Raw genomic sequence first — 22946 nt, 5'->3', positions numbered from 1 at the left:
CATAAGGTAGGGAGACCAATTAATTAGGAGGCTATTTTTAAAAGTCAAGATAAGAGATGATATGGGAGCCTTAAGTAGGGTGCTTGTGTGCCATGCAGTTGGGTAGAGAGAAAGGAATCATTCTAACGCTATTCTGGTGATTAAAATCAGCATCATGGGGCAAAAGGGGTGGGGAGAGAATCCATATTTTGGAGGTTTACAAAGTTAGGTGACTGGAAGGGTGGAATTGGTAGGAAAAATGTTTTAAATGAGTTTTGGATGTGAGAGGTTTGTTTCTCTTGTTTCCCCCAATGCATTTTTTTTTTTGGGGGGGTCAGCAACCTTGAGGTTACCTGTCCCCTGGCCGGCTTTTGCATTGTATTTATATTCTTCCCTTAGCCTCTGCCTCCTGGCTCCTTGCTTTTCAAACCCTGTTTGTATTTTGGGGTGGTGGATGGAGTTGTATTTCCCAAGGTGGGTGACTTGATGGTAAACCAGCTTCCTTTTATCTAGGGTAGGGTCCCTGATCTTAATTGCTTATGATTGACCATGACAATGTATGTTCTTATTCTCCCCAATAAAAGCAGTCTGTATCTGGCTTTGGGGAAGTGGGAAGTGTTTGGAATTGATCAGGAGTAACTTAATTCCTAAGTCTGACCACAGATTTCATGACAATAAGAGAAGCTTTGTTTTTTGTGACGCCTTTTGCTTCTGTGGGACCACATAGATCATCAGACCAAGCCCACTTTTCAGGGATGTGAAGCCCTAGCAAAAGCTTCTTGGAGATGACTTTGTCTATGAAATGATACATTAAACGAGAGTTCACTGAAGTATTTAATGATCACTAATTAGAAAAATGCTATAACATGTTTAAAATATGGTGGGAAATGGGGCATAAATCTTGACTTCCCTAATTTCAAAAGCTCATCTTGTTGCTAGGAACACGTAGGATCAGTGCTTTCCCAAGCTTGGGGAACTAACGGCGTATGAGAGTCTGCTAATAAGTTGGGACATAGGACGATTGTGTGCCTTGGTCTCTTAGCTAATAAGGATCAGAGGTGGGGTTCGAGCCTCTAAGGCAGCCCATGATCCACCCGACTGCACCCTCCCTCCTACTGATAGGCTCAAAGAAAACCCACCTTTTCTTAGAGTTGGTGGCCTCCCCTCCCCCCTTGGTGTGCTTTGGGTTAATTGTGCTGCCCTCATTAAGTTCATTTTCTCTTCCTATAGGCCAAGATGGCGAATTATCAGGGACGCTGTCACTTGTTTTGACACAGTGCTGTAAAAGAATAAAGGACACAGTCCAAAAGCTGGCTTCCGATCACAAAGACATCCACAGCAGTGTTTCCCGGGTTGGAAAAGCCATCGATAAGGTAGGTTATTTACGGTGCGTGCTGGTAGCTGAGAGTCCTGTGACTTTTTCCTGAGGGGCGTCCTTCCAATTGTTGGGGAATGGCTGGTAACCTTGGGGGCCCCCAACAGTGAACAGTGGGCTCCTGCCTGACAACTGAGTCATCTTCATCTTGTAAGTACATGCTCCTCCCCTTCTCCCTTTGGTCAAGGGGCTAGCTCCTTTCTTTCCTCTACATCTTCCCCGACCCCACCCCCCCAAATCCTTTTTGGCTTTTAGAAAGTGGGTGTCTCCACAGGGAAAGGAATCCAGGGGAGTGGAACAACTGACAGACGGTGTAGCTATGCCCTTCCTGATCTTATGTGCAAATACACTGGGGACAGACCCCTTTTTAATTTTTATTTATTTTTATTTTTTTTTGCGGGGCAATGGGGGTTAAGTGACTTGCCCAGGGTCACACAGCTGGTAAGTGTCAAGTGTCTGAGGCCGGATTTGAACTCAGGTACTCCTGAATCCAGGGCCGGTGCTTTATCCACTGCGCCACCTAGCCGCCCCCCCAGACCCCTTTTTTAAAAGGTTTCCATCTCATTGCATTAGCTCTCCTTATTTCCCTAAATCTAGGAATCAGCAGGGCCCAGAGCTTGTAGCCATTTCATGATCTTTCATGTTCATTTCTTTTCTTCCATTTTACCTCATTCAGTAGATTCAAAAGTTTCCTTCTCATGCTTCTATCCCGTTAGTAGCCACGTAAGGGGAAAACTTGGGTCCTCATAGGTTGGGGCAACATCAGTTTGTCACGGGGGCTTTCAACCCTGGCCTCCATATTATGCCTTCACCTGCCTTAGGGGGGAATGGGCTCCCTCAGGCCCTGTCTCTGTACCTGCTTGTCAGCATTTGGCTGATCAGACAGCCCTGGGATGAACTTGACCATCTCCTTTTGGATGGGTTCTTCTTCAGGCTGCCTGCCTCCTATTTTCCCGCTCAGGCTGGCCTTGTGGACCTTTTCCCTCTTTTGGAAGCTTGCCCACAACTGGCTGCCACCAGCAGAACCATCGCCTGCTCCCTCTGCCTCAGCCCTTGCCGTCTCTGGTGGCTGGCAGACTCTGCTTCCTCCTTTTCTCTGGTAACTGCCACTGGCCTCCAGACTTAGCCGGTGCGGCCTCTTTCAGTACCCCCGGGATACCTGCCCTGCCTGCGTCACTGTATACACTCTGCTCAGCCCCCCAGGAGGGTGTTTGCTACCTCACAGCAGCAGGCACACAACAGGCATTTGACACTTTGGCTGTTTATAGATTTGGAGCCCAAAGGGAAGTTGAGTTCATCTGGTCCATTGTTTTGAATTTACACATGAGGAAGCTAAGGGGATGAGAGGGAAGATAACTTGCCCAGTGTTTCTGGGGTCATGTAAAGTTGAGACTTGGGCCCCAGTTCTTTGATACAGAATCAGAAGTTAAAGCATTTGAGTGGAGTGTTAGGAGAGAAGGATGGGACAGAACTAATGTGTCAGGCAGTGGAATGGATGTGCAAAAGGCTTCTGGCCAAGGGCCGGTATCCCAGGCCTTCAAGCAGTGAGGAGACAACTGGTTTTCTGTTTTTTCCAGGTGAATTTGTCATGGAGGTAGATTTCCCAGAGAGGAGGCCTAGCAAGAAATGTTTTGAGCAGTAGCCTTGTCATTTGGGGACATGAACTTTGTAGCTTGCCCCTATGTCAGCCTCTCCTCCCCTCACATCCACGCCTGCCTCTCTGTAGGAAGAATCTGAAGAGAGAAGGCCTTAGCAGTTTGTGGGGAGGCAGAGAAGGAAAGGCCGCCTGCAGAAGGTGGGATTTGGGCTGAGTCTAGAAGGGAGCGAGGGAGAACGAGGCAGAGGTGGGCAGAGCCTTGCAGGCTGTCGGGGAAGGCCAGTGGGAAGCCAGGAGAAGCCAGTGGGCCAGTGGTGTTGCTACTGAGCCCCCACAGGAGAGGAAGGTCTGCAAAGACTGGACAGCTAACAGAGGGGGTGGGGTTGGAAGGGTGTCAAGGGAGGAGGAGCTCAGTGGCCCAGGGGGCCTGGAGTCAGGAAGATGACCTGCATTCAGATAGAACCCAGCTCCCAGCCGTAACCTGAGATCACACCAGTACCTACCTCCCAGGGCTGCTGCAAGGATCCAGTGAGAACTTTTCTTTAGGCACTTAGCACAGTGCTTGGCTTATAGCAGGCGACAGAGGAATTCCTATTTGTTCATGGGGTAATAGGGAGCCACTGATGCTCACTGATGCAGCTGATGGGGAGAAGACTGTTGAAGCAGTCTGGGTGAAAGGCAGTGAAGGTCCAGACGAGGGCTGGACTCCAGGAGGCTGAAACAGCAAGCCTCGGGGGCTGATTGAGGCCAGTCACTGTGGAGGGGAGCAGGCTCAGGTAGGATGAGATTTAACGTGTTTGTAGTGGGCCTCGTCAGAGTAGCTGTGCAATTTCTTCTACCTTCATTCCCCCGCATGTTAACGAGTGAAGGAAGCAGATGGTGGGGAGTAATCCAGGGGTAGGGGCTTGACAAGTCACAATGGGTGTTAGGACGAGTGTGCGAGAGAATCGAGGGGGTAGAACAGGGTGCAGGAGAGTTGGTTCAGTCAGGGGTAAGGTCGGGGAGGGAGGAAGGTGCCACCAGGTAACAGCCCATGAAGAATGGGCTTGATGGAGGAATGAGAGAGAAGAACAGGATTAGGCCTTGTGTTAGCAGCCTAGGGAAAGATAAACACTTATGACTTGGAAAAGGAATTGTAAATTCATAACCTTGGAAGTGGAGCCTTGTGGCAATAGCAGGGTCAAGAATGTCACTGTCTTGGGGGCAGCTAGGTGGCGCAGTGGATAGAGCACCGGCCCTGGAGTCAGGAGTACCTGGGTTCAAATCCGGCCTCAGACACTTGACACTTACTAGCTGTGTGACCCTGGGCAAGTCACTTAACCCCAGTTGCCTCACTAAAAACAAACAAACAAAAACAAAAACAAAAAAAAGAATGTCACTGTCTTGATGTGTAGCAGAGCAGGGCTTCTTCAGCTTTTTTCCACTTGTGACCAACCCCAGGTATATAGGCATAGAAAGTAGGTATACGTGACCTTTTACTATTGCCAAATTTTTCCCGACCCCCACATTCAATTACACGATGCAATATGGGGTCGGGACCCACAGTTTAAGAAGCTTTGGAGTAGAAGAGTAGGTTGTGGGCTTTCAAATTGTGATGCTGGAGAAGACTGGAGAGTCCCCTTGAAAGCAAGGAGGTCAAATCAGTCAGTATTTAAAACAATCAATTCAGATTCTTCCCGAGAAGGACGGATTACTGAAGCCGAAGTGCTTGGCCACATAAGGAGAAGACAGGACTCATTGGAAAAGACCCTGATGTTGGGAAGATTGAAGGCAAAAGAAGGGGAAGGAAGAGCTTGAGATGGATGGGATGGTGTTACTATGGGGGGCAGAAGATAGAAAGAGGGAGAAAGTCCGGGGCTCCAGACTGAAGCCGGCTTGTTACACGGAACCAGAATCGCAGAGGTCCCCCAGGTGGGCAGATCTGCAGTGGGACATTGTAGGGCCATGGCCGACAGGGGGTGCCAGTACCGGTGGGGCATCAGTGAGAGAGACAGGGTCTTAGACTGGATGTTAGAGACTCAGCAGGAGAGAAACGTTTTCTCCATTTCTTTTGACTGTTCCCCATTTGAAAGATGAACGTGGTCCATTAGAAAGATAGTGTTTAAAAAGGCAAACCAGGGGTTACACTTCAGTTTGTAACACATTTTTCTTCAGTTTAAAAAATGTTTGGAGAAATAAACGATTGTCTGATTGGAATCGGTCAAACCCCAGGCGATATTGTGGGCAGCTGCTGGTTAGAGCTGAAGTAGGGGCTTCAGCAGAGGGAGACTGGCCCAGGGCTGGCTTCAGTTTGCACACGGGGCTTCCTCTGAAGTGGGGGGACTGGCCTCCTGGAGTGATGATCCTCCTTCAGTGAGTTAGAATGGCTGGGGGGGGGGGAATGCCATTCAGCTGTGTGGCCCACCTTTGGAGGTTCTTAGTTAATACTCTTTTTTAAGGGTTACAGGATGATGTGAACAGCCAGCTGAGCCAGTGAACTGGGACGAGCCAGATATCGTTGGTAATGTCTTATGAGAAAGTAATTGCTAAGAATCGATTTTTTGGGGAGACCCAGAGATCACTTTCACAGCCCTCCTCCCCCAACACACTCCAGAAAGTTCTCCTTGAGAGATTTTGTCAAATCTCATCTGGGACAAACCATAGGGAACAAAAGGAATGGAGATAGATGCATTTGTCTGGATCCATGGACTTACCCCTGAGCAACTTGAGTGAGGGGTTTTTTACGTTCCTTTCCCTGATGTCGTCCTAGAGTTCACTATAATGTAGCCCACCTTTATGTCATGCCAACCAATAGATTTGACTAATGCTCACCAGTTAGATTTGATTGATATAGAATGGTCCACCACCCAGGGTCTTCTGGGTCTTTTCTCCTGCTCAAACCACCTGGCTCACTCTCTGCCTTCTCTATCACTTGGCCTGAGACCATGAGAAGTTAGGGAAATGTGGTCATTTCTTTACTGATATAATATTGATAAATTAATATAAACTTATCCAAAACTGGTTCAGCGTCAGTTTTCAGAGTGAAATGGTGTCATTTTACTGCTCTTGGGTGTGAATCTCTAGTCAGCTTACAGTTGCCCCACCTTTGAAAAGGGTTTTTTTTTTTCCTGTAGTGTTTTACTGAGCTTTCCACAGTATTAGAGAAATGGGATGAAGTCCTAGGGACTTTGGTGAATGAAGACTGTTGAGTAGTGGGTTTCCACAATTTTTTTTTTTTCTGAGGCAGTTGGGGTTAAGTGACTTGCCCAGGGTCACACAGCTAGTAAGTGTTAAGTGTCTGAGGCCTGATTTGAACTCAGGTACTCCTGACTCCAGGGCCGGTACTCTATCCACTGTGCCACCTAGCCGCCCCCACAATTTTTTAAAAAGCTGAATTCTTCCCATTTTGTCCTTTTTTTTTTTTTTTTGTCAGTTGCCTGTAAAAGTTAACAGTGGTGAACACTGAGTGACCCACCTTTTGTATGTACTGAATTTTCGATTGCTGTTCAGTGCTGCAGAAGGTAGCCTGTGAAGCCATTTGGAACAGGTGGTGAGTGAGGCAACCCCATTAGCCTTTGGAATAATTCTGTAGCATCAGGACTAGAAATAATGGAACCAATGATGGTAAAAGAAAACAGATGATGATTAAAGGGAAGGTTCCGCTAGCATGTTCTGCCAGGTATGCGGCCACCTGGCAATGAGTTCTAAAGGGCACTTCTCGTTATTTGGTAAGAGGACTCCTGAGTTTTTCTCCCCACAAATGAAAGGCTTGGATCCTTTTTGCAATACTGAATTCATCTACCTGTTAATGGTAGGCAAGGTTACTTAGGCTTAGTACCAGCATTCAGAGCAAGGAAATTTGTTTTTCCAAAAACCCATATGGAATTATGTCTGTAAGCATCGATTACCTGCCCAGTCTCTGACCCAGCAGGGCAGCCTTGTCTCCTGAAACTCAAGGATTTCTTATTTGAGCTCTTCAGTTGATTCCTGTGGGTTTGGGCACTGGGCTTAGTTATCAGTATGCCACAAATGGAGTCGTGTTCTTGAAAGAAAATGCCAGATCGATCTATCTGTACATACATACATACATACATATACATACATATATATATATATATATATGTTGCATACGGCCTCCTCAAAAATCTTATGTCTGCATCTGTCTCTTTCTGTCCTCATTTAAGCAACAAACACTTATGAAGCACCTACTGTGTGCCAGGCTAGTTAGACACTGGGGATACAAAATACAAAGCTGCATCTCTTCAGTCAAGGTGATCACATGGGGTGGGGGAACAACATGTACTCGAACAAGTAGATACAAAATATGGAGACTATAAATTAGATGTTATGGACAGTGGCTCAGTACAGCTAGAAGGCTGAGAAACAACTGGCAGGTGGAGAAGAGGAAGAGGAGGGAGAACATGTGCGGAGGCATCCAGATGGCAGCATGACATATGTGAGAAACAGCAGGAAGGTCAGTGCACCATGAAGTGTGCCAAGGAGCGGGGGGCAATGTATAAGCCACAGAGGGGGGAGCTGGGTCGTGGAGCTCTTCAAATGCCAGACAGAGGGATTTGCCATGAATCCTGTTGCACGGAGGATAGGAATTGGAGGATAGGAATGCTGTGCTCGGACCTGTGCTTTAGGAATATGGCTTGGCAGGAGGGGTTTGGGGTTATGGACTTGACCTTGAAACTTTAGTGTTCTGAGTTATCACCTCTCTCCCCACAAGCGGTAGGCTTTTACAATTTTATTTTTTACAAAGATTATTACAATAGTCCACCTGAACAATGAGGACCTGAAGTAGTGTGGCCACTTCTGTGAGTAGGCGTGAAGTTGTTCGGTAGATTCCTGAGTTTGAGATGTCTGTGGGACAAATGTCCACTGGGCAGCATCTGTCTGGTGATGGTCATTGGGGTCCATAAAACAGACATTGTAAGGTGAGAAGAGACAACACCCAGGGTAGGCCTTGGGTTGTCTGTGATGAATCAGTGAAGGGGGCTGAGGAAGGGCTGAGGAATGGTAGGAGAAAAGTTGGGAGGCAGTGTGTGAAGAACACTTAGAAATGGAAGGAACACCAGGGTGAGAGGGTTTATTTCTGGGTTTCTTCTATGTAGGTTAACATCTTTGTAGCTCTTGAGGGTTAGAAGGGCTTTTCAAGTAATTTTTATTAGATTTAGTTCTAGAAGAAGGAAGGGGGATGGGGTGGGGTTGGGGATGGTTGTCCAAAGTTTACTGAATTCTAGCCCATCCCCAGAAGCTGCCTCCGTATTTGGTGTATGTGGGTAAATGTTTAACAGCTGGTGATGGAGGGAAAGGGGGAGGATGTATGCCTAAGACATTTAAACTTAAGTTTAATCTACATTATTATCACTTCCAGACAATCCACAGGATTTGCTGCTGCAGATCAAGGTCTGATTTTTAGTGCTACAGAAATACTTTGAAAATGTAGTCTCCTATTGGCCTGGGCCCCAGCACTGCCCTAGATATCAGGTCAAACAGTACTGCCAAGAGGAGAGCAATGGTGCTTACTGGATGGGATGATTTAGGCCTTATTGTCCAGAGGGGACCTCAGTTCCTTCAGGTGAAGCCCCTGAAACTAGCAGACAACCGGGAAGTTTGTTGTGAAGGATGGAATTAGTTGTGAATTAGTGTTTGAAGAAACAATGAATGGCAAGGCTGTTGTAGCACTCCTCAGGTGTGCTTGAGCAGTGAAGTGGAATGTATCCTGCAGCCTAGCAAGGGCGTGAGTACCAGGCTAGCGAAGAGGCCAAGGGCTGCCTTCCAAGCTGGCTCAGTTATTAGGTGTGCTAGCTGATGATGCTGTTTGCTAAAGTACAACCTAGTGAATTTGAATTTTTATTCCTTATTAAATATTTAGCTTCTTAATTTATTTCTCTTCATTTACTCCTTTAAATTATTTGTTTTTAGTGCCATTTAGAAATCCTCCAGGCAGTCTTGCCCCAAAGTAAGGAGCATTTTCATTTCATGCTAAGCACCAAGGCATTTCATGATCTCTAATTATTACAAAAGGGCCATAAAGCACAGTGTGGGTATCAGTTGGCTCCTAAGGTGTTGACTCTTTTGGAACGAATTGGATCATGGCCAATTTGAGTTTTTAAAATAGTCTCCATTTTTTATTGTGGAGACTTTGTATTTTAACTGGGGGTGGGGAGTGTGAGTTGGTAATTCAGAACACTGTATGCCCAAGGCAAAATAGCAGCCTTGGGTATGTTGACTACTCTGTTAGCCCTAGATTCTGTCTCAGGTTACTTGACTCACGTCTTACTTTGAACTCAACCAGTCAAAACACTTCTTGGGTTAGTGGGACTGTTTGAACTAGTAGCCAAGTCGTACTCTCTACTCTAACCTTTCATAGTGCTTCATTCATTCCCCTATCAGTTGTGGGGAGGAACTTTTCTGATAGGGATCAAAAAGACAGGGACTAAGTAGAGCATGAACGTGTTCTCTGATCCTTTGTGTCAGGGATGTTGACTTGATCTAGAGCCTGTGTTGGGGGGTCTTGTCGAGTGCACAAAAAGGGGCCTTGGAAGCCAGGCAGAGAGGAATGGGATCTGATGTGGTCAGGATGATTTCTCCTTGGGGCAGCCAGCACAGAGAATTGGTCCAAAGAGTCTAGTCATGGGTGGGGAAGGAAAAAAACTGAAGGGCTGGCAGGATCAGGAAGATTTCAGAATGTTTGAAGATAAAGGAAAAGATGGACGGGAAAAAGAGGGGATGGACATGTATGAGGTTTGGGGAAGTACAACATTTGGGAATCCAGATCACTGCTAGAGGGAAAATGATAGATTTATCAAGAGCATGTGTGGAAATAAAGTGGAGAAGTCATTGGAGATGGTTTCTGCTTTTTTGATTAATTTAAGGTTAGGATTAGAAATGAATTTTATTTGGTCATGGAAAAGAAAAGGAAGAAAAGTCAGGGTGAAGTATTAGAACAGTTCTCAAGGAGGGGGGATAGTGTTGGGTGGTAGCTCTACCTTGTAGAGTATCAGTTGATAGCATTTTTGACCCCTGATTTAGGCACAGAGACAGAGCTTTACATCCAGTGGTATCCAACAGTGCTGCTGTTAACTATGTACAATGTTCTCCTGCTTCTGCTCACTTCACTCAGCATCAGTTCCTGTCTTTCCAGGTTTTTTCTGAAATCCTCCCGCTCGTTATTTCTTACAGCACAGGAGTATTCCATTACGTTCATATACCACAACTTGTTCAGTCACTCCCCAGTTGATGGGCAGCCCCTCGATTTCCCATTCTTTCTTTGCCATCACAAAAAAAGTGAAATATTTTTGTTTATGTGGATCCTTTTCTCTTTACGATCTCTTTGGGATACAGACCTAGTAGTGGTATTACTGGCTCAAAGGGTGTGTAGTTTTATAGCATTTTGGGCATTGTAACGACTGTTTTCTCTCTCCACTTCTCACGATGCTGGCCAAGAATGGTGCTTTCTTTTGCTGGTTCCATACCAACACTAATTCTGACTCGACCTGCTGTGATGGTAGAGAGGCAAGCAGCATCCATTCCCTGCCTCCCCAAGGATGGGGGAGAAAGATATCTTTATTTTCACTAACTGTAGTAGTAGTAGTAGTAGTAGTAGTAGTAGTAGAAGTAGAAAAGGGGTATTGTTTGAAATTATTTCTAGGCCTCTTTCTCTCTCTCTTCAATAAAGTCTTATTTTCCTTAATAAACGCTTAGAATTCTAAAAATAGTAAACTTCCTGGTAGTTGCCCAGGTGATAATGTAGGAGAAACAAACCTGGCTTCTATTCCCCCTCCAATATGCCTGATGCCATGGATGTCTTAATCCCATGCATCTGATTAAGCCTGACTCAGTTTCCTCCAATATTTTTATGAGAACTTACCATTTAAGACATTAATTTTACCTTCATTCATGAGAGGAACATATACAAGAGCAGGCTTTGAACTCTCACAGAAGGGGAGACACGTATGAAGTACAGGTACTGCACTGAGCCAGTGCTAAAGAACTCCACATTTTCTACCATAAAGAACATTATGACAGAATTAGAAAAAATCAATAATTCGGAAACCCCTGCCACTTTGGCATGCAGAGCAACTCTTGGTAAAGCTTATAATTTATTAGCGACCACTCATTAGATTTTTAGACAGTATAGCTAGAATTTTAGTCCCTTACAGCTTGGTTCCCAATTGCTCTTCAGAATGCTTGGTTCAGTTCACAGCTCCACCAGCAGGGCATTTGTATTCCAATACCCCCACATCTCCAGCATTTTTCATTTCCCTTTTTTGTCATATTAGCCAATGAGATGATAGGTGTAAGGTGGTACTTCAGAGCGGTTTTAATTTGCATTTCTCCATAATCAGTAGTGATTGAAAACTTTTTTCATATGGCTGTAGAGAGCTTTAATTTCTTCATCTGAAAACTGCCTGATCATATATCCTTTTGTTCCAGTCTAGCCCCATTTCTCTTCCATTTTAGTGACCCTCAGTTTGTATTTTGTTTCCACCTCCAGTTGACAAAATTGACAAGTGGCTTTAATTCTTGTCCTTCATTTCACTAGCCAGAAAAATGGGAATAACCCCTACCCAGCATGTGCTTTATAAAATGTGATGCAAATATAAGGTGCTATAGTTCTGTGGAGAGGCAGGTTGGATATTTGCATTTGACCTCTGATCACCAATTAGACTCTGGTCTGGGAGCATCTTGACCAACTTGTTCTAAGCTCTGGTTTCTGTGGAGGTCAGTTCTCCTGTGCCTCCACTGTGTCTCTTAGTCCATTGATACTATACTCACCGTAATTAAGCCCTTCCAGATCATTGTCATTGGCTTGTTTTCTCTTTCCAATTCATCCTCCCCAACTGCCAGATTGAGATTCTGCAAGCCCAGGGCTGACTCTTAGAACCTGAATTTTGATTTTTTCTTTTTTGCTGGGTAAGTAGAGCTTGAGCTATATACAAACAATAATTCTCTATAGAGAGTATAAGGTTGGACATTAAATCACTGTGATAGGACCTCAAGGGCTCGTCTAGTTCCCTCCCCATTCATGCTTAATTACAGCTGAAATGAGTAGCTGCCTAAGCAAGGAGAAAGTAAAATAGTGTAAACATCATCTAAAGGATCAAGATTTTCCCATGTATACACACACACAATCTAATAGTAAAGGATTTTTTGTTGTTTGTGGCCTAGTAGCCCCTTCCTGTTCACGTAGTAGAAGCCTAATAAATATTTGTTGGAACCACTTGAAGTGGTAGGCAGCTATAAAATCTGGTTTAATATGTATTGTTCAGCAGAACTGATTGACCCATGACCTGAACCAACTGTTGTCACTGTGAAATTTATTTCATTCTCACGGAGGAAGAAAGAGAATCCTTTACTTGGACTATTTAAGTGGGAACCAGAAATTCACGTTTGGTTTGGTTTGGGTGGTGCTAAAAGTCAGTGAAGAGTTTCTGGTGATCAAAGCCTTGGTCTGTGATTTCTGCTCACTGTGATATTTTTTTGGGGGTGGGAGTTCTAAACCGCTGTGGCCATTGGTAATACATGCCATTGTTCCCTCTCTAGACACCCACTCCCCATTCATTTGAATAGCTCTTTGTCTGGAGGCTGGTTGGGAGAGGACTTGGGGGGGGGGAGAAGGAGGGTTTCGGATGGTGATACCATCTTTCTCTATTCCCAGCCCTTGAGGACTTTGGGGAATGAATCCAATTGGGGTGGGGGAGACCTGAGCTGTCACAGAGAACAGAAAGATTCGATAGTGTGCTTAAAAGTATTGAACTGTTATGTAGAATCTGATAAGCTGGAGTGGAACTTGGCCTTGGCCCTGCGCTGCCAGCCCCCCTCCAGGCCTGGCTGACAATAAGTGCTTTCTCTCCCATTGGTCCATGGGTGCTTTGTGTTACTCCTTTTCATAAAGTAAATTAACACTGAACCTTTAAGAGGCATAGATGTCCGTGGAGAGAAAATGAATAAACAAAAGGAAACAATGTGTATTTCCATATTTCTGTATATGAGTTTCACAATTACGTATGCTGTTGTGTGCCATTGTCTTAGGCATTTACATGGCAGCTCTGTTTAGGGCACTTACTACTTAGGGGGATATTTTTACGCATTTAGAGAAGAATGAACCTTTGGGGGTTTTGGAGTAGGAGACTTCTTTACCATTGTGATGAAAATGACCTTTTGTGATCATTTGTTGTTACATGACTATTTCTTGTTTTCACATGTTTGCTTTTAACAATTCTTTACTAACTTGACTTTGTCTTCCAGCAAAGGGTTGGATTTATAATTAATTGGCTAGGGTGTAAATCTCCATCGGGAATCTACATGACTTGGGCAATGAGACTGGTTTCAGGAAGGAGCCAGTGGAAGGATTGATGTCCTAATGAAGCCTACTAGACTTTTGGAATGAGTGATTGGATGGTTGGGTGGGAAACAAAAACATCTGAACAGTGTGTTGCACGTGACTTCTAAGGTGATGTTCCCTGGCCAATTGAGTGTTCATTTGTGCCTTTCAGAATTTTGATTCCGACATCAGTAGTGTGGGAATCGATGGCTGTTGGCAGGCAGACAGCCAGCGGATCCTCAATGAGGTGATGGTGGAGCACTTTTTCCGACAAGGAATGCTGGACGTAGCTGAGGAACTCTGTCAGGTAACTGGGAAGCAGACACCGGGCACATGGGGAGACAGGAACACAAGCAGAATACACTCAGCACTGTACCATCTCAAAGTAGGGGTCAGGTCTTACTTTTAGAACCTGGGCTGATCATTACTGGAGGATAGTTGGGTTTTTTTTTCAAATGTTTAAAAAATTACTTTTATTTCATGAAATATTTCCCAATTACACAGAAAAAAATTTAAACATTTTGTAAAATGTTTCAATTTCTCTCCCTCTTTGGGAAGGCAGGCGATTTGATATTGATTATGCATGTGAAGTCATGTAATACATTTCCATATTAGTCATGCTGAAAAAAGAAAGCACAAGCAAACCCAATAAACATAAGGAGAGTAAAAGTGTGCTTCATCCTGCATGCAGAGTTCGTTAGTTATCTGGAGGTGGATAGCATTTTTTTTCATCGTGGATCCTTTGGAAGTAGCTAAATCTTTTTCAGTTGATACTGTGTATAATGTTCTCCTGATTCTACTCACTTCACTCAACATAAGTTCTTTTAAGTCTTTCTGGGTTTTTCTGAACTCATCCTGCTTGTCATTTCTTATTCCACTACGTGCCATTCTCCCATTAATGAGCATACCCTCAATTTCCAATTCTTAAGGCCACCACAAAAAGAGCTGCTATAAATATTTTTGTACACATAGGTCCCTTTTCCTTTGATCTCTCCTGGATACAGGTGCAGTAGTGGTATTTCTGTGTCTAAGGGTAAATATAGTTTTATAGCCCTTTGGCAGTAGTTCCAAATTGTTTTCCAGAATTTGGACTGGTTCACAATTCCACCAACAGTGCATTAGTGTCCCAATTTTCCCATATCCCCTCCAATATTTGTCATTTTCCTTTTCTGTCATGTTAGTCAATCTGATAGGTGAGGTGGTACCTCAGAATTATTGTAATTTTCATTTCTTTAATCAGTAGTGTTTTAGAGCATTTTTATATGATTATTGATAGCTTTGATTTATTCTCAAAACTACCTGTTCGTATCCTTTGACCATTAATCAACTGGGAAATGGCCCTTATTTTTATAAATTTGAAAAATGAGGCCATTATTAGAGAAACTCAGTGTAAAAAATTTCCCTGAAATTTTCTGTTTCCCTTCTAATGCTGGCTGCATTAGTTTTGTTTGTGCAAAACCTTTTTAATTTCATATCTATTTTACTTCTGTGATCTTCTCGATCTCTTGTTCCATCATAAACTCTTCCTTTATCCGTGGATCTGATGGGTCCCCTAATTTACTTATGATATCACCTTTTATGTCTAAATCATGTACCCATTTTGATCTTACCTAGGTGTATATTATGTGAAATGATGGTCTATGCCTAGTTTCTGCCAAACTGTTCATTAGTTTTTCCAGAAATTTTTGTCAAAATGTTTTACGAGTATGGGCGTGTTCTGTTTTGTGTATGGATAGACTAAATCACTTGTGTAGACCAAGGCTCCCAACAGAAACTCTGGTCTGAAAGTGGAACGTCACATTTTGATCATAGCTCAAGCTGAACTCAGAAGCGCCCCTCCCTCTGGGGACTTGGAACTTGTGTGTAGCTGTGGTTCTTCTCAGAGAGATGGATGCCTTTTGAACAGAATTTACTTGAAGTCGTCCCGTGCCAGGTCACTTTTCTTTGATGCTGCTTCATGGTTCTGCCTAAAGGTAACCAAGGCGCTTTTCTGCTTTTTCAGGAATCTGGACTATCTATAGACCCAAGTCAGAAAGAACCGTTTGTGGAGTTGAATCGAATCTTGGAAGCATTGAAAGTCCGAGTCCTGAGGCCTGCTCTGGAGTGAGTCATTGAGCTTGATTTGGATATCTTGGAAAGAGAAGGGGAAGAAGGGATGGGAAGAGATGGTTATACGGTGTCTGCCAGGTGCTCATCTGAGCCACTCAGCAGCCCCGGGGAGTAGCTCCTGTAATTATCCACATTTTACTATTGAGGAAACTGGGCCAGACAGGTGAAGAGACTTGTGAAGGGTCACACAACTATTGAGTGTCTGAGCCAGGATTTGAACTTGGCTCTTCTGCATCCGGGCCCAGCACACTGTCTCCACTGGGCCAGCAGCTTCAGGGCCATGAGGATTTGGGTTCCAGCTGTTTCTCTGATTCAAAACTGGCTGTGTGATCCTGAGTTGCATCTCTTAGTGCCCTGGGCAACTGTCTGAGACTGTAGGTGGCAGAGAAGAGACCAGTCTACCTGCGCAGACAGAAGCTCCTTATCTGGGAGTTCTCTTTTTTTCTTTTTTTCTTTCTTTTTCTTTTTTTTCTCTCAGGGCAATGAGGGTTAAGTGACTTGCCCAGGGTCTCACAGCTAGTAAGTGTCAAAGTGTCGAGTGTCTGGGGTCATATTTGAACTCGTCCTCCTGAATCCAGGGCCGTTGCTTTATCCACTGCGCCACCTAGCTGCCTCCTCTGGGAGTTCTTTTACCAGTGAAGTCACAGGCCCCGCTCTGTCCCTATCTGGAGAAAACTTAATAGAAGAAGCATGGGATGCTTGCTAAGCTCCTGGAGGGCAGAGGCGGTCTTCATTTTCTTTTGTGGCCACACAGCAAGCACTCAGTAAGTGTCGAGTGATTCTGATAAATGGATATCTTCTTGGGCAGCTTTTGGAGACACTGATCAAATAACATTGTTTTAACTCTGAAATGTAGGTAGTATGTGGTGGCAGTAACAGAGCAGAAAGCAGCCAGGCCTCATCTCTTTGTTTTTGGTCTTGACGAGAAGAAAGGCTTTCCTGTCCCCTCTTCTTGCATGCTCTTCTCTCTGGCTCCCATCTGTCCTCAGCTTCCTTGTCTGTCCCCTTCTTCATCCCCACCAAGAGCCTTAATTAGTCTCAGGTGTTCAGGGACTATCCGTCTGCTCACAAGAGGCTTGTTTCATCTCTGAGGTCCCCGCACAAGGTGCTAGGTCATTGGCAGAGATTGTTAATACTAGGTGATAGAGATCCAGCAAAACCGAGGTTGTGCTGTGGGGCCTTGATCCCCATTGGGATCATTGTAGTGGGAGTTGGTTTGCATGCTCTCTCTCCTTGTGTCTTTTTAACCTGTGGGTCAGTGTTTTGTAAAGAAAGGGCTTGTAAAATAGCCAAGGCCTTGGTTGATGGAAGCAGATGCGGTGAGATGTAGTTTGGTACCTGTCTGCCCTTCAGAATGGAGACAACAGCTTTCCTTGGAGAGGTCGGGGCCCCAGGGCCTCTGATGAGGACTGGCAGAGCCCCAAGGCCTCAGAGGGCACATTCTCAGTGCTCAGTAAATCCCCATTTTCTTGTAATGGGCACTTGGGTGCCCTCCCCCAAGGGGGTGCTTCCCACCTTCCCTACCACTTTGCTGGCAGTTTGTAATTTCTCCCCCTCCCCATTTATTTAAAATACGAGGCGTAAATCTCCTGACTTGGCAGAGAAGGGCTGGAAGTTCTGGGAGATGCTCAGCTGCTCCATCAGCAGAACAGCAGGGTGGCTGGCATTCCTTCCTGACACACCCTTGGGCACCTCAGCTCACCTGGCCAAACACAACAGCTAAAAGAGGTTTCTGGGCTGGGTGTGACCAGTGTGGCCCCACCCACCCTCCAGGTGAGGAGCACCCTGATTGGCTGGGCCCAACTCCTTGGATTAGTCAGGTGCATGTGGGAGGTGTAGGCATTTCTGAGAAGTTTTTTTAGGGGGAAGTGGGTATAAATATCCTCATTGTTCCAAAACCAGCCCTAAATAATGGACTTTTGATCAGTGCTTGGCATCCTCATGGAGTGGTGTGCAGCACATCTCTCTCTCCCCAGAGTTCTCTAAAAAAGGCTTCATAACTCTGGAGGATTTCCCAGACCGGAATGCCCGGGAATATGTCCAGTGGCCCTTAGTTGTTAGTCGTCATCATCATCGTTGTCGTCATATTGTCTGGCATCCCAGTACAGGCCTGCACTGTTGCAGAAATGTCCCCGTCTGTTTCAGTCGGCCATCTGATCCGGGCACTTCTCTCTTCAGTGAGCTCGATGACTCCTTGTTATCTTCAGGATCTCTCTTAGCCTTGACACTGGTCACCCCGCTAGACACCAGCCTCCTTGCTTTTCCTCCAATAAGGTCCTCTCCTTCCTGTGCCTTTTCACTGCTGTCCCCATGTCTCTACTTGTCCCAGAAGCCTTTCCTCTTCCCTCTCTCTGTTGATCCTGCATCTGTCATTTGTGTGTTGTCTCCCCTGTTATTAGACCGGGAGCTCTCTGAGGGCAGGCACCAACTGGCTTTGACATTTTTATACCTCCTGTCTTAATCAGAGTGCCCAGCACAGAGGAAGCACTTCATAAATGCTTGTTGATTGACTCTTAGCTGACAATACTTTTTCCAGACTTGCAATTTTCTCTCTTTAAGAAGTTTTACACATAGACATGTGGCAGCTCCTATCAATGTAGATTGGCAGTCTGTAACTTACCCAGGATCACACAGCTGTTATGTGTCCAAGGCAGGACTTGAACCCGGGCTCCTTTGTGTCTATTCCATGCCACACCAGGCTGTCACCCTTGGGTATACTTTACTTTTTTATGTGTAAGGATGACCAGCGATATTCAAGATAAAAAGCATTAATTTCCTTTAATTTATCCTTTCCTACTATTTGTGCATAAACCTCTCCCAAGGGAAATATAAAGAGAGGCTTTACTTCCAGAAACTTGCATTCTTCACCACTGAAAGAGTAGAATACAATTCAGAAGGCCTTTTGCCAAGCTCCTCAGTCAAGTCTGAATCTTTGACTAACATCATTTCAGTTCAGCTTCGTTGCTTCTGGCCACTGTCATATATCAGCGCAGAGGAAGGTGTTTCCGGATTAGGGAGCAAAGACTCAGAGACCAGACAGTTCTTTTGCTTTTCTTTTCCAATATGGATTTGATTTGTGAGCTTCTATAACTTATTTCGTCTGCTTCAGCTTATTGTATGGGGAGAATAATTCTTCAAAGCAAATGTTTTGTTTCCATTCATAATGCCATGCTCTGAAGCCTCCTGATGTGAACGACAGAAAGGATTGGTTCTTTGCCTACAGTATGTGCTCGATGTGCCCTGCACCAGCGGGGCTGTGGCCTCATTCAGGTGCTCTCTTGGTTACATCTTGGCATCAGTCCTCCTGAAGTCCTCCCTGGAGGCCACAGCCGTAGCACTGGGCATGTCTGTTCAACCTTTGGTTCACAACCTTTCCCTGTAGTTTTCTTTGGTGCCGTTTTTGTGCTAGAGACGTTGCTCCAAGTGCTTTGATGGAAGGCAGCTCCAGTCCAGGCAGAGCAGTGACAGCTTGGGTAGGGTCTATTGAGGGGAATGGGTTCTCTTCCTTCTAACGACCCAAACTAGTATTGAAGAAAGAGTGAAAATGCATTTTGGTCTCGAGAGGCTAAGGGCGCACATGCAGCCTTCCCAGTGTTGTCCAGAATGATATTTAGAAATGTTATCTCGGTTCGTAAGGGGCAGCAGGAGTTGTTGTGCTCATTGTTGTGTGTTGTCAGTGGAGGCGAGTGGCCCCAAAAAAAGTTCCTGGTGCCACAAAACTATTACTTTGATAGTGGAGACGAGATGCATGTGACAGACGTACAAGGGGGCTTCAGCCACCCAAGGTGGGGTTTGAGCAGAGACTTGCTGAGAAAGGAGAGCGTCCCAAGCGTCAGGGACCTTGGGACTGTTAGGTGCAGAGGTGAGGGAGCAGCAAGGAAGCCGGAGTTGCTGGTTACCGAGTGAGTGCAGGAAGGCCAGGAGAGAGGAGGGACTGAAAATGCCCAATGGAGTTGAGTCAGTAATAAGCCTGCATTTATTAAGTGCCAATTGTATGCCAGGCAGTGGGCTAAGTGCTGGGAATAGAAACAGAAGTCAAAAGACCGTCTCTCCGGGAGCTTGCAATCTAATGGAGGCTGGGGACGGGGGTGAGAGCCAGAGGAGTCTGCATTTTATCCCAATGGGGCTCCTGGAGCAGGGGGACAGCCTGGCCAGGCCTCATCCTGGCAGGTGGATGGAGTGCCAAGAGACTTGAGGCAGGTGCTAGTTCAGGATGCTGCTTCATTCATGTAGAGGAAAGGTACTGAGGGTCTGGACGTACGCCAGAGATGTTGTGGAGGGAGAAATGACAGGACCGGGAAGTGGGTTGGATGTGTGGAGTGAGAGGTGGGGAGCGAGGAGGTCACTAGGAGGAGCCTGGTGCTCATCTTAGTCACAGGGAAGTGTAGAAGAGGGTTTGGTGGGCAGAGGGAACGAGTTCTGCTTTGGCACTTCTCATCGGGGTGTTCAGATGGTATATGTCTGGGCATCATCTACATAGGGATACATGAATTCCTGGGCAGATGAGATCACCGAGTAAGATAGTATGGGAGGAAGAGAAAAGGGGGCCCAGCACAGGAAGTCGGGGCACCCACCTCTGGATGAAGAAGTCTAGGAGGAGTTTGAGTGGAGGAGAACCAGAAGAGAAATGTCCCCAAAAGCTAGAAGGAGGAGCAGATGAGCAACAGGAGTAAATGCTGCAGAGGTATTATTGCCCTTGTCCCCAGTTTCGGAAACGGGGGCTGGGGGCAGGGGGAGTTGTGTGGTCTCCTGACTCAGTCCATTAATCTGTGTTTATACCATGTTGCTTCTCCTATAGCCAACTTGAAGAAAGCTGGTGCTTCCTTCCTTTTTTTTTTTTTTTAAAGGGCTGGGACAATTAACTTTTTGCCTTGTGGTTCTTATTTTTGATTTCTTGAAATATAGCTCTGGACAGCCAGACTTTTTAGAAGCCCATGATGTTTGAAATAGAGCTACTTGACTCCACCGTACAACCTAAATCATTCAGGCTTTCATAGAATGGCCAGTGACAGCCTCAATTTAAGTCTTTGTAGAGGTGGGAGTGGTAATGATGCCAAGGACCGCATGCCAGTCTGTGTGGCAGAAAGAAGGGCTGTGTCAAGAAGGCACAGGCCTGAGCTGGGAGGGCAGGGTCAGTGTTCCCTGTGACATTTGATGTGTCCTCTTCAGAAAGCTCCATATGGGAGCTCAGTGGTTCTGTCCTTTGTATATGGAAATATTAGTATTTGATAAAGGTTCCTAATCAGGTTTTTTTTCTTGAATTTGGAAAAGGTTGTCTTCATTTCATTTAAATAAATTTCTAAGTGCCAGGAGGAAAAAAGAGAACTTTTTTTTTTTTTGGTGGAGCAGTTGGGGTTAAGTGACTTGTCCAGGGTCACACAGCTAGTGTCAAGTGTCTGAGGTCAAATTTAAACTCAGGTCCTCCTGAATCTAGGGCCAGTGCTCTATCCACTGTGCCACCTAGCTGCCCCCAAGGAGAACTCTTAGTAGCCTGCCTTCTTGTCTAGGTGAAATCCAGAGCTGTGATGGAATGGCCTCCCTCTCTGTGAAGCAGCCTGTTTTCCTGATGCTCCTCTTCAGTGCGGCAAGGGGCCTGTTCATTATTCTCTCCATGGCCTTTTGGTTCCTCAGCTATTCATTCTGGCAGGTGTTGGCCAAGTTTTGTCACCATCCATCTCTGGAAGATAGTCTGGAAGATAGCGCTGGGCTTGGTGGCTGGGCTTCGGCAGCACCTACACAGACATCTGAGGGTGCCCTCTGTAGCCTGATGACCTCTGCAGGCAGCCGGCTCCACCTGGGAGCACCTTGTTTGGTGGGAAGTTTTCCCTGACATCCTGATCTTCCCTTCATCGTCTCTGTTGCCTTCTTCTTTCTGCACAGTTCAGCTTTTCAGTCAGTGTGTTCTTAAAAGGTAAAATGAGAAAGCCGGGTGAGTCGGGGTGTATCAGCTCCTGCCTCCCGTGTACCTGGCAGTTGGTGAATTCTGATGTCCTGGCCAGTTTTAGAAAGGTTTCCCAATGGCCAGGAGCTGCAGGATCCAGTATGGCTGGCTTCAGCAAGACTGAGAGGTGTGAAGATCAGACACAGCCCGTGTCGTCTTCCGCCTTCTTCTTTTCTGATGTGGAAGGCTTTTCCCTTGGCTTTTATGAGCTGGGAAATACAGTTCTTGAGTTAAGGCCACTTGAATTTGAGTTTTCTTTTTCGTTTATGACTTTCCTTTTCCTGAGATCAGTATTTTGTAAGGTGATACTAGTGCAATGAGAAATCTTTTTAAGAGGACTGAAGAGTCATTCACTATAGCTAACAAGATAAAAGGGATGCTGAAGACTAGAACGAGATTAGAAGGATTGAGGATTATCTTGAAATTAACTCTTAAAGAGGATTTAGCTTATCCATTCAGGAAGATTCCGTGGTCAGTATGATCCAGACTTGGAACAGAGGGAGCCATCCTGGGCTGGTTCTAGAGCTCATTATATTGGCAGGGGTTTTTTAAAGTTAGATTTTGTTTTTAAAAATCAAACATGTGTTTTTTCCTTCCTGGAAAAAAAAAAAGAAATAAAAAACCCTTGTAACAAATAGGCACAGCCAAGTGCAGCAAGTACCTGCTTGGTTGTGTCCCAACCAGTAAATCCCATTCTCCACATTCAGACCTGGTGAGATCTTATAGCTCTGTTGTTCATGAACATCCTTCCGCTCCTTTTTCTCTGGACACTAACAGGACATAGCCCAGTGTGATCAACACTGACCACTGAGACCACAGGCTCCCTTGGCTTAGCACAATGCCTGGCTCATGCATAGTAGGTGCTTCATATACATCGATTCACAGACTGGGCACGATGAGTATTGGTGGAATCATTACCTGTTTGTGTGTGGGGTCTTGGCGTAAGGTGCCCAGACACAAAGTAAAACGTAAGTCAGCCCCTGCCTTTAAGGAGTTTACACTCTACCCAGGCAGCAGAGCTGCTTCAGGGAACAGAGGGCTGGTCTTGGGGCTGGCTCAAGTCCTTTCTGATCCCCACTGGCATTTGGACATCTTGTCAGTGCCCCCGCAGCACTCCTAGGATTGTGGGGGAGAGCTGCCCATCTCCACTGGTGGAATAGGCTCCTTTTCTTCCATGAATCCAGCTCCCAGCACAGGCCTTCTGCTTCTGTCAGAAGCACATCACAGACTGGAATCATAGGAAGGAATCTGAGGAAGGGAGAGCACCAGCCTCGTCACATACCGTGTTGTGGGCTGTGGGAGGCCTTATTCTTGGGGAGATTTCACTGCACATTTAGTGGCATTTCAGATGGTGTCGCTGCTCTGTACCCGGCTCTATGCTAAGCACCAGGGACACAAAGGCCCCAAATGTCCCTGTTCTTGAACTTAGCATCTGCATGATAAACTCAGCCTGCAAACCACCGTAGACAGGCTCAGCTGGAGACGGTATCAGAGGGAGGGCGGTCAGGTGAAGGAGAACAGGGAAGGCTTTTCGGAGAATGCAGGACAGGAGGCAGGGGGGCGGGCAGGTGGGATGAGGAGGGGGTGGGAGACAGCCAGTGAGACCCAAACTTGGGTTTGAAAGGTGGGG

At 45.7% G+C, this 22946-nt stretch overlaps 1 protein-coding gene across 1 annotated transcript in view; it reads left to right on the top strand.

Moving 5' to 3' along the window:
* RMND5A (required for meiotic nuclear division 5 homolog A) overlaps positions 1 to 22946 on the top strand; it is a 71734-nt gene that overhangs the window by 29906 nt on the left and 18882 nt on the right. Inside the window, exons 2-4 of the mRNA XM_043983414.1 lie at positions 1210 to 1352; positions 13439 to 13573; positions 15269 to 15369. Coding sequence (XP_043839349.1) covers positions 1210 to 1352; positions 13439 to 13573; positions 15269 to 15369 — 379 coding nt within the window. The remainder of the gene's footprint in view (positions 1 to 1209; positions 1353 to 13438; positions 13574 to 15268; positions 15370 to 22946) is intronic.

The sequence above is a fragment of the Dromiciops gliroides genome, chromosome 2, assembly GCF_019393635.1.
Source record: "Dromiciops gliroides isolate mDroGli1 chromosome 2, mDroGli1.pri, whole genome shotgun sequence".
Classification (NCBI taxonomy): domain Eukaryota; kingdom Metazoa; phylum Chordata; class Mammalia; order Microbiotheria; family Microbiotheriidae; genus Dromiciops; species Dromiciops gliroides.
Note: the sequence above shows the minus strand (reverse complement) of the source record. Positions and strands in the feature narration are given on the sequence as shown.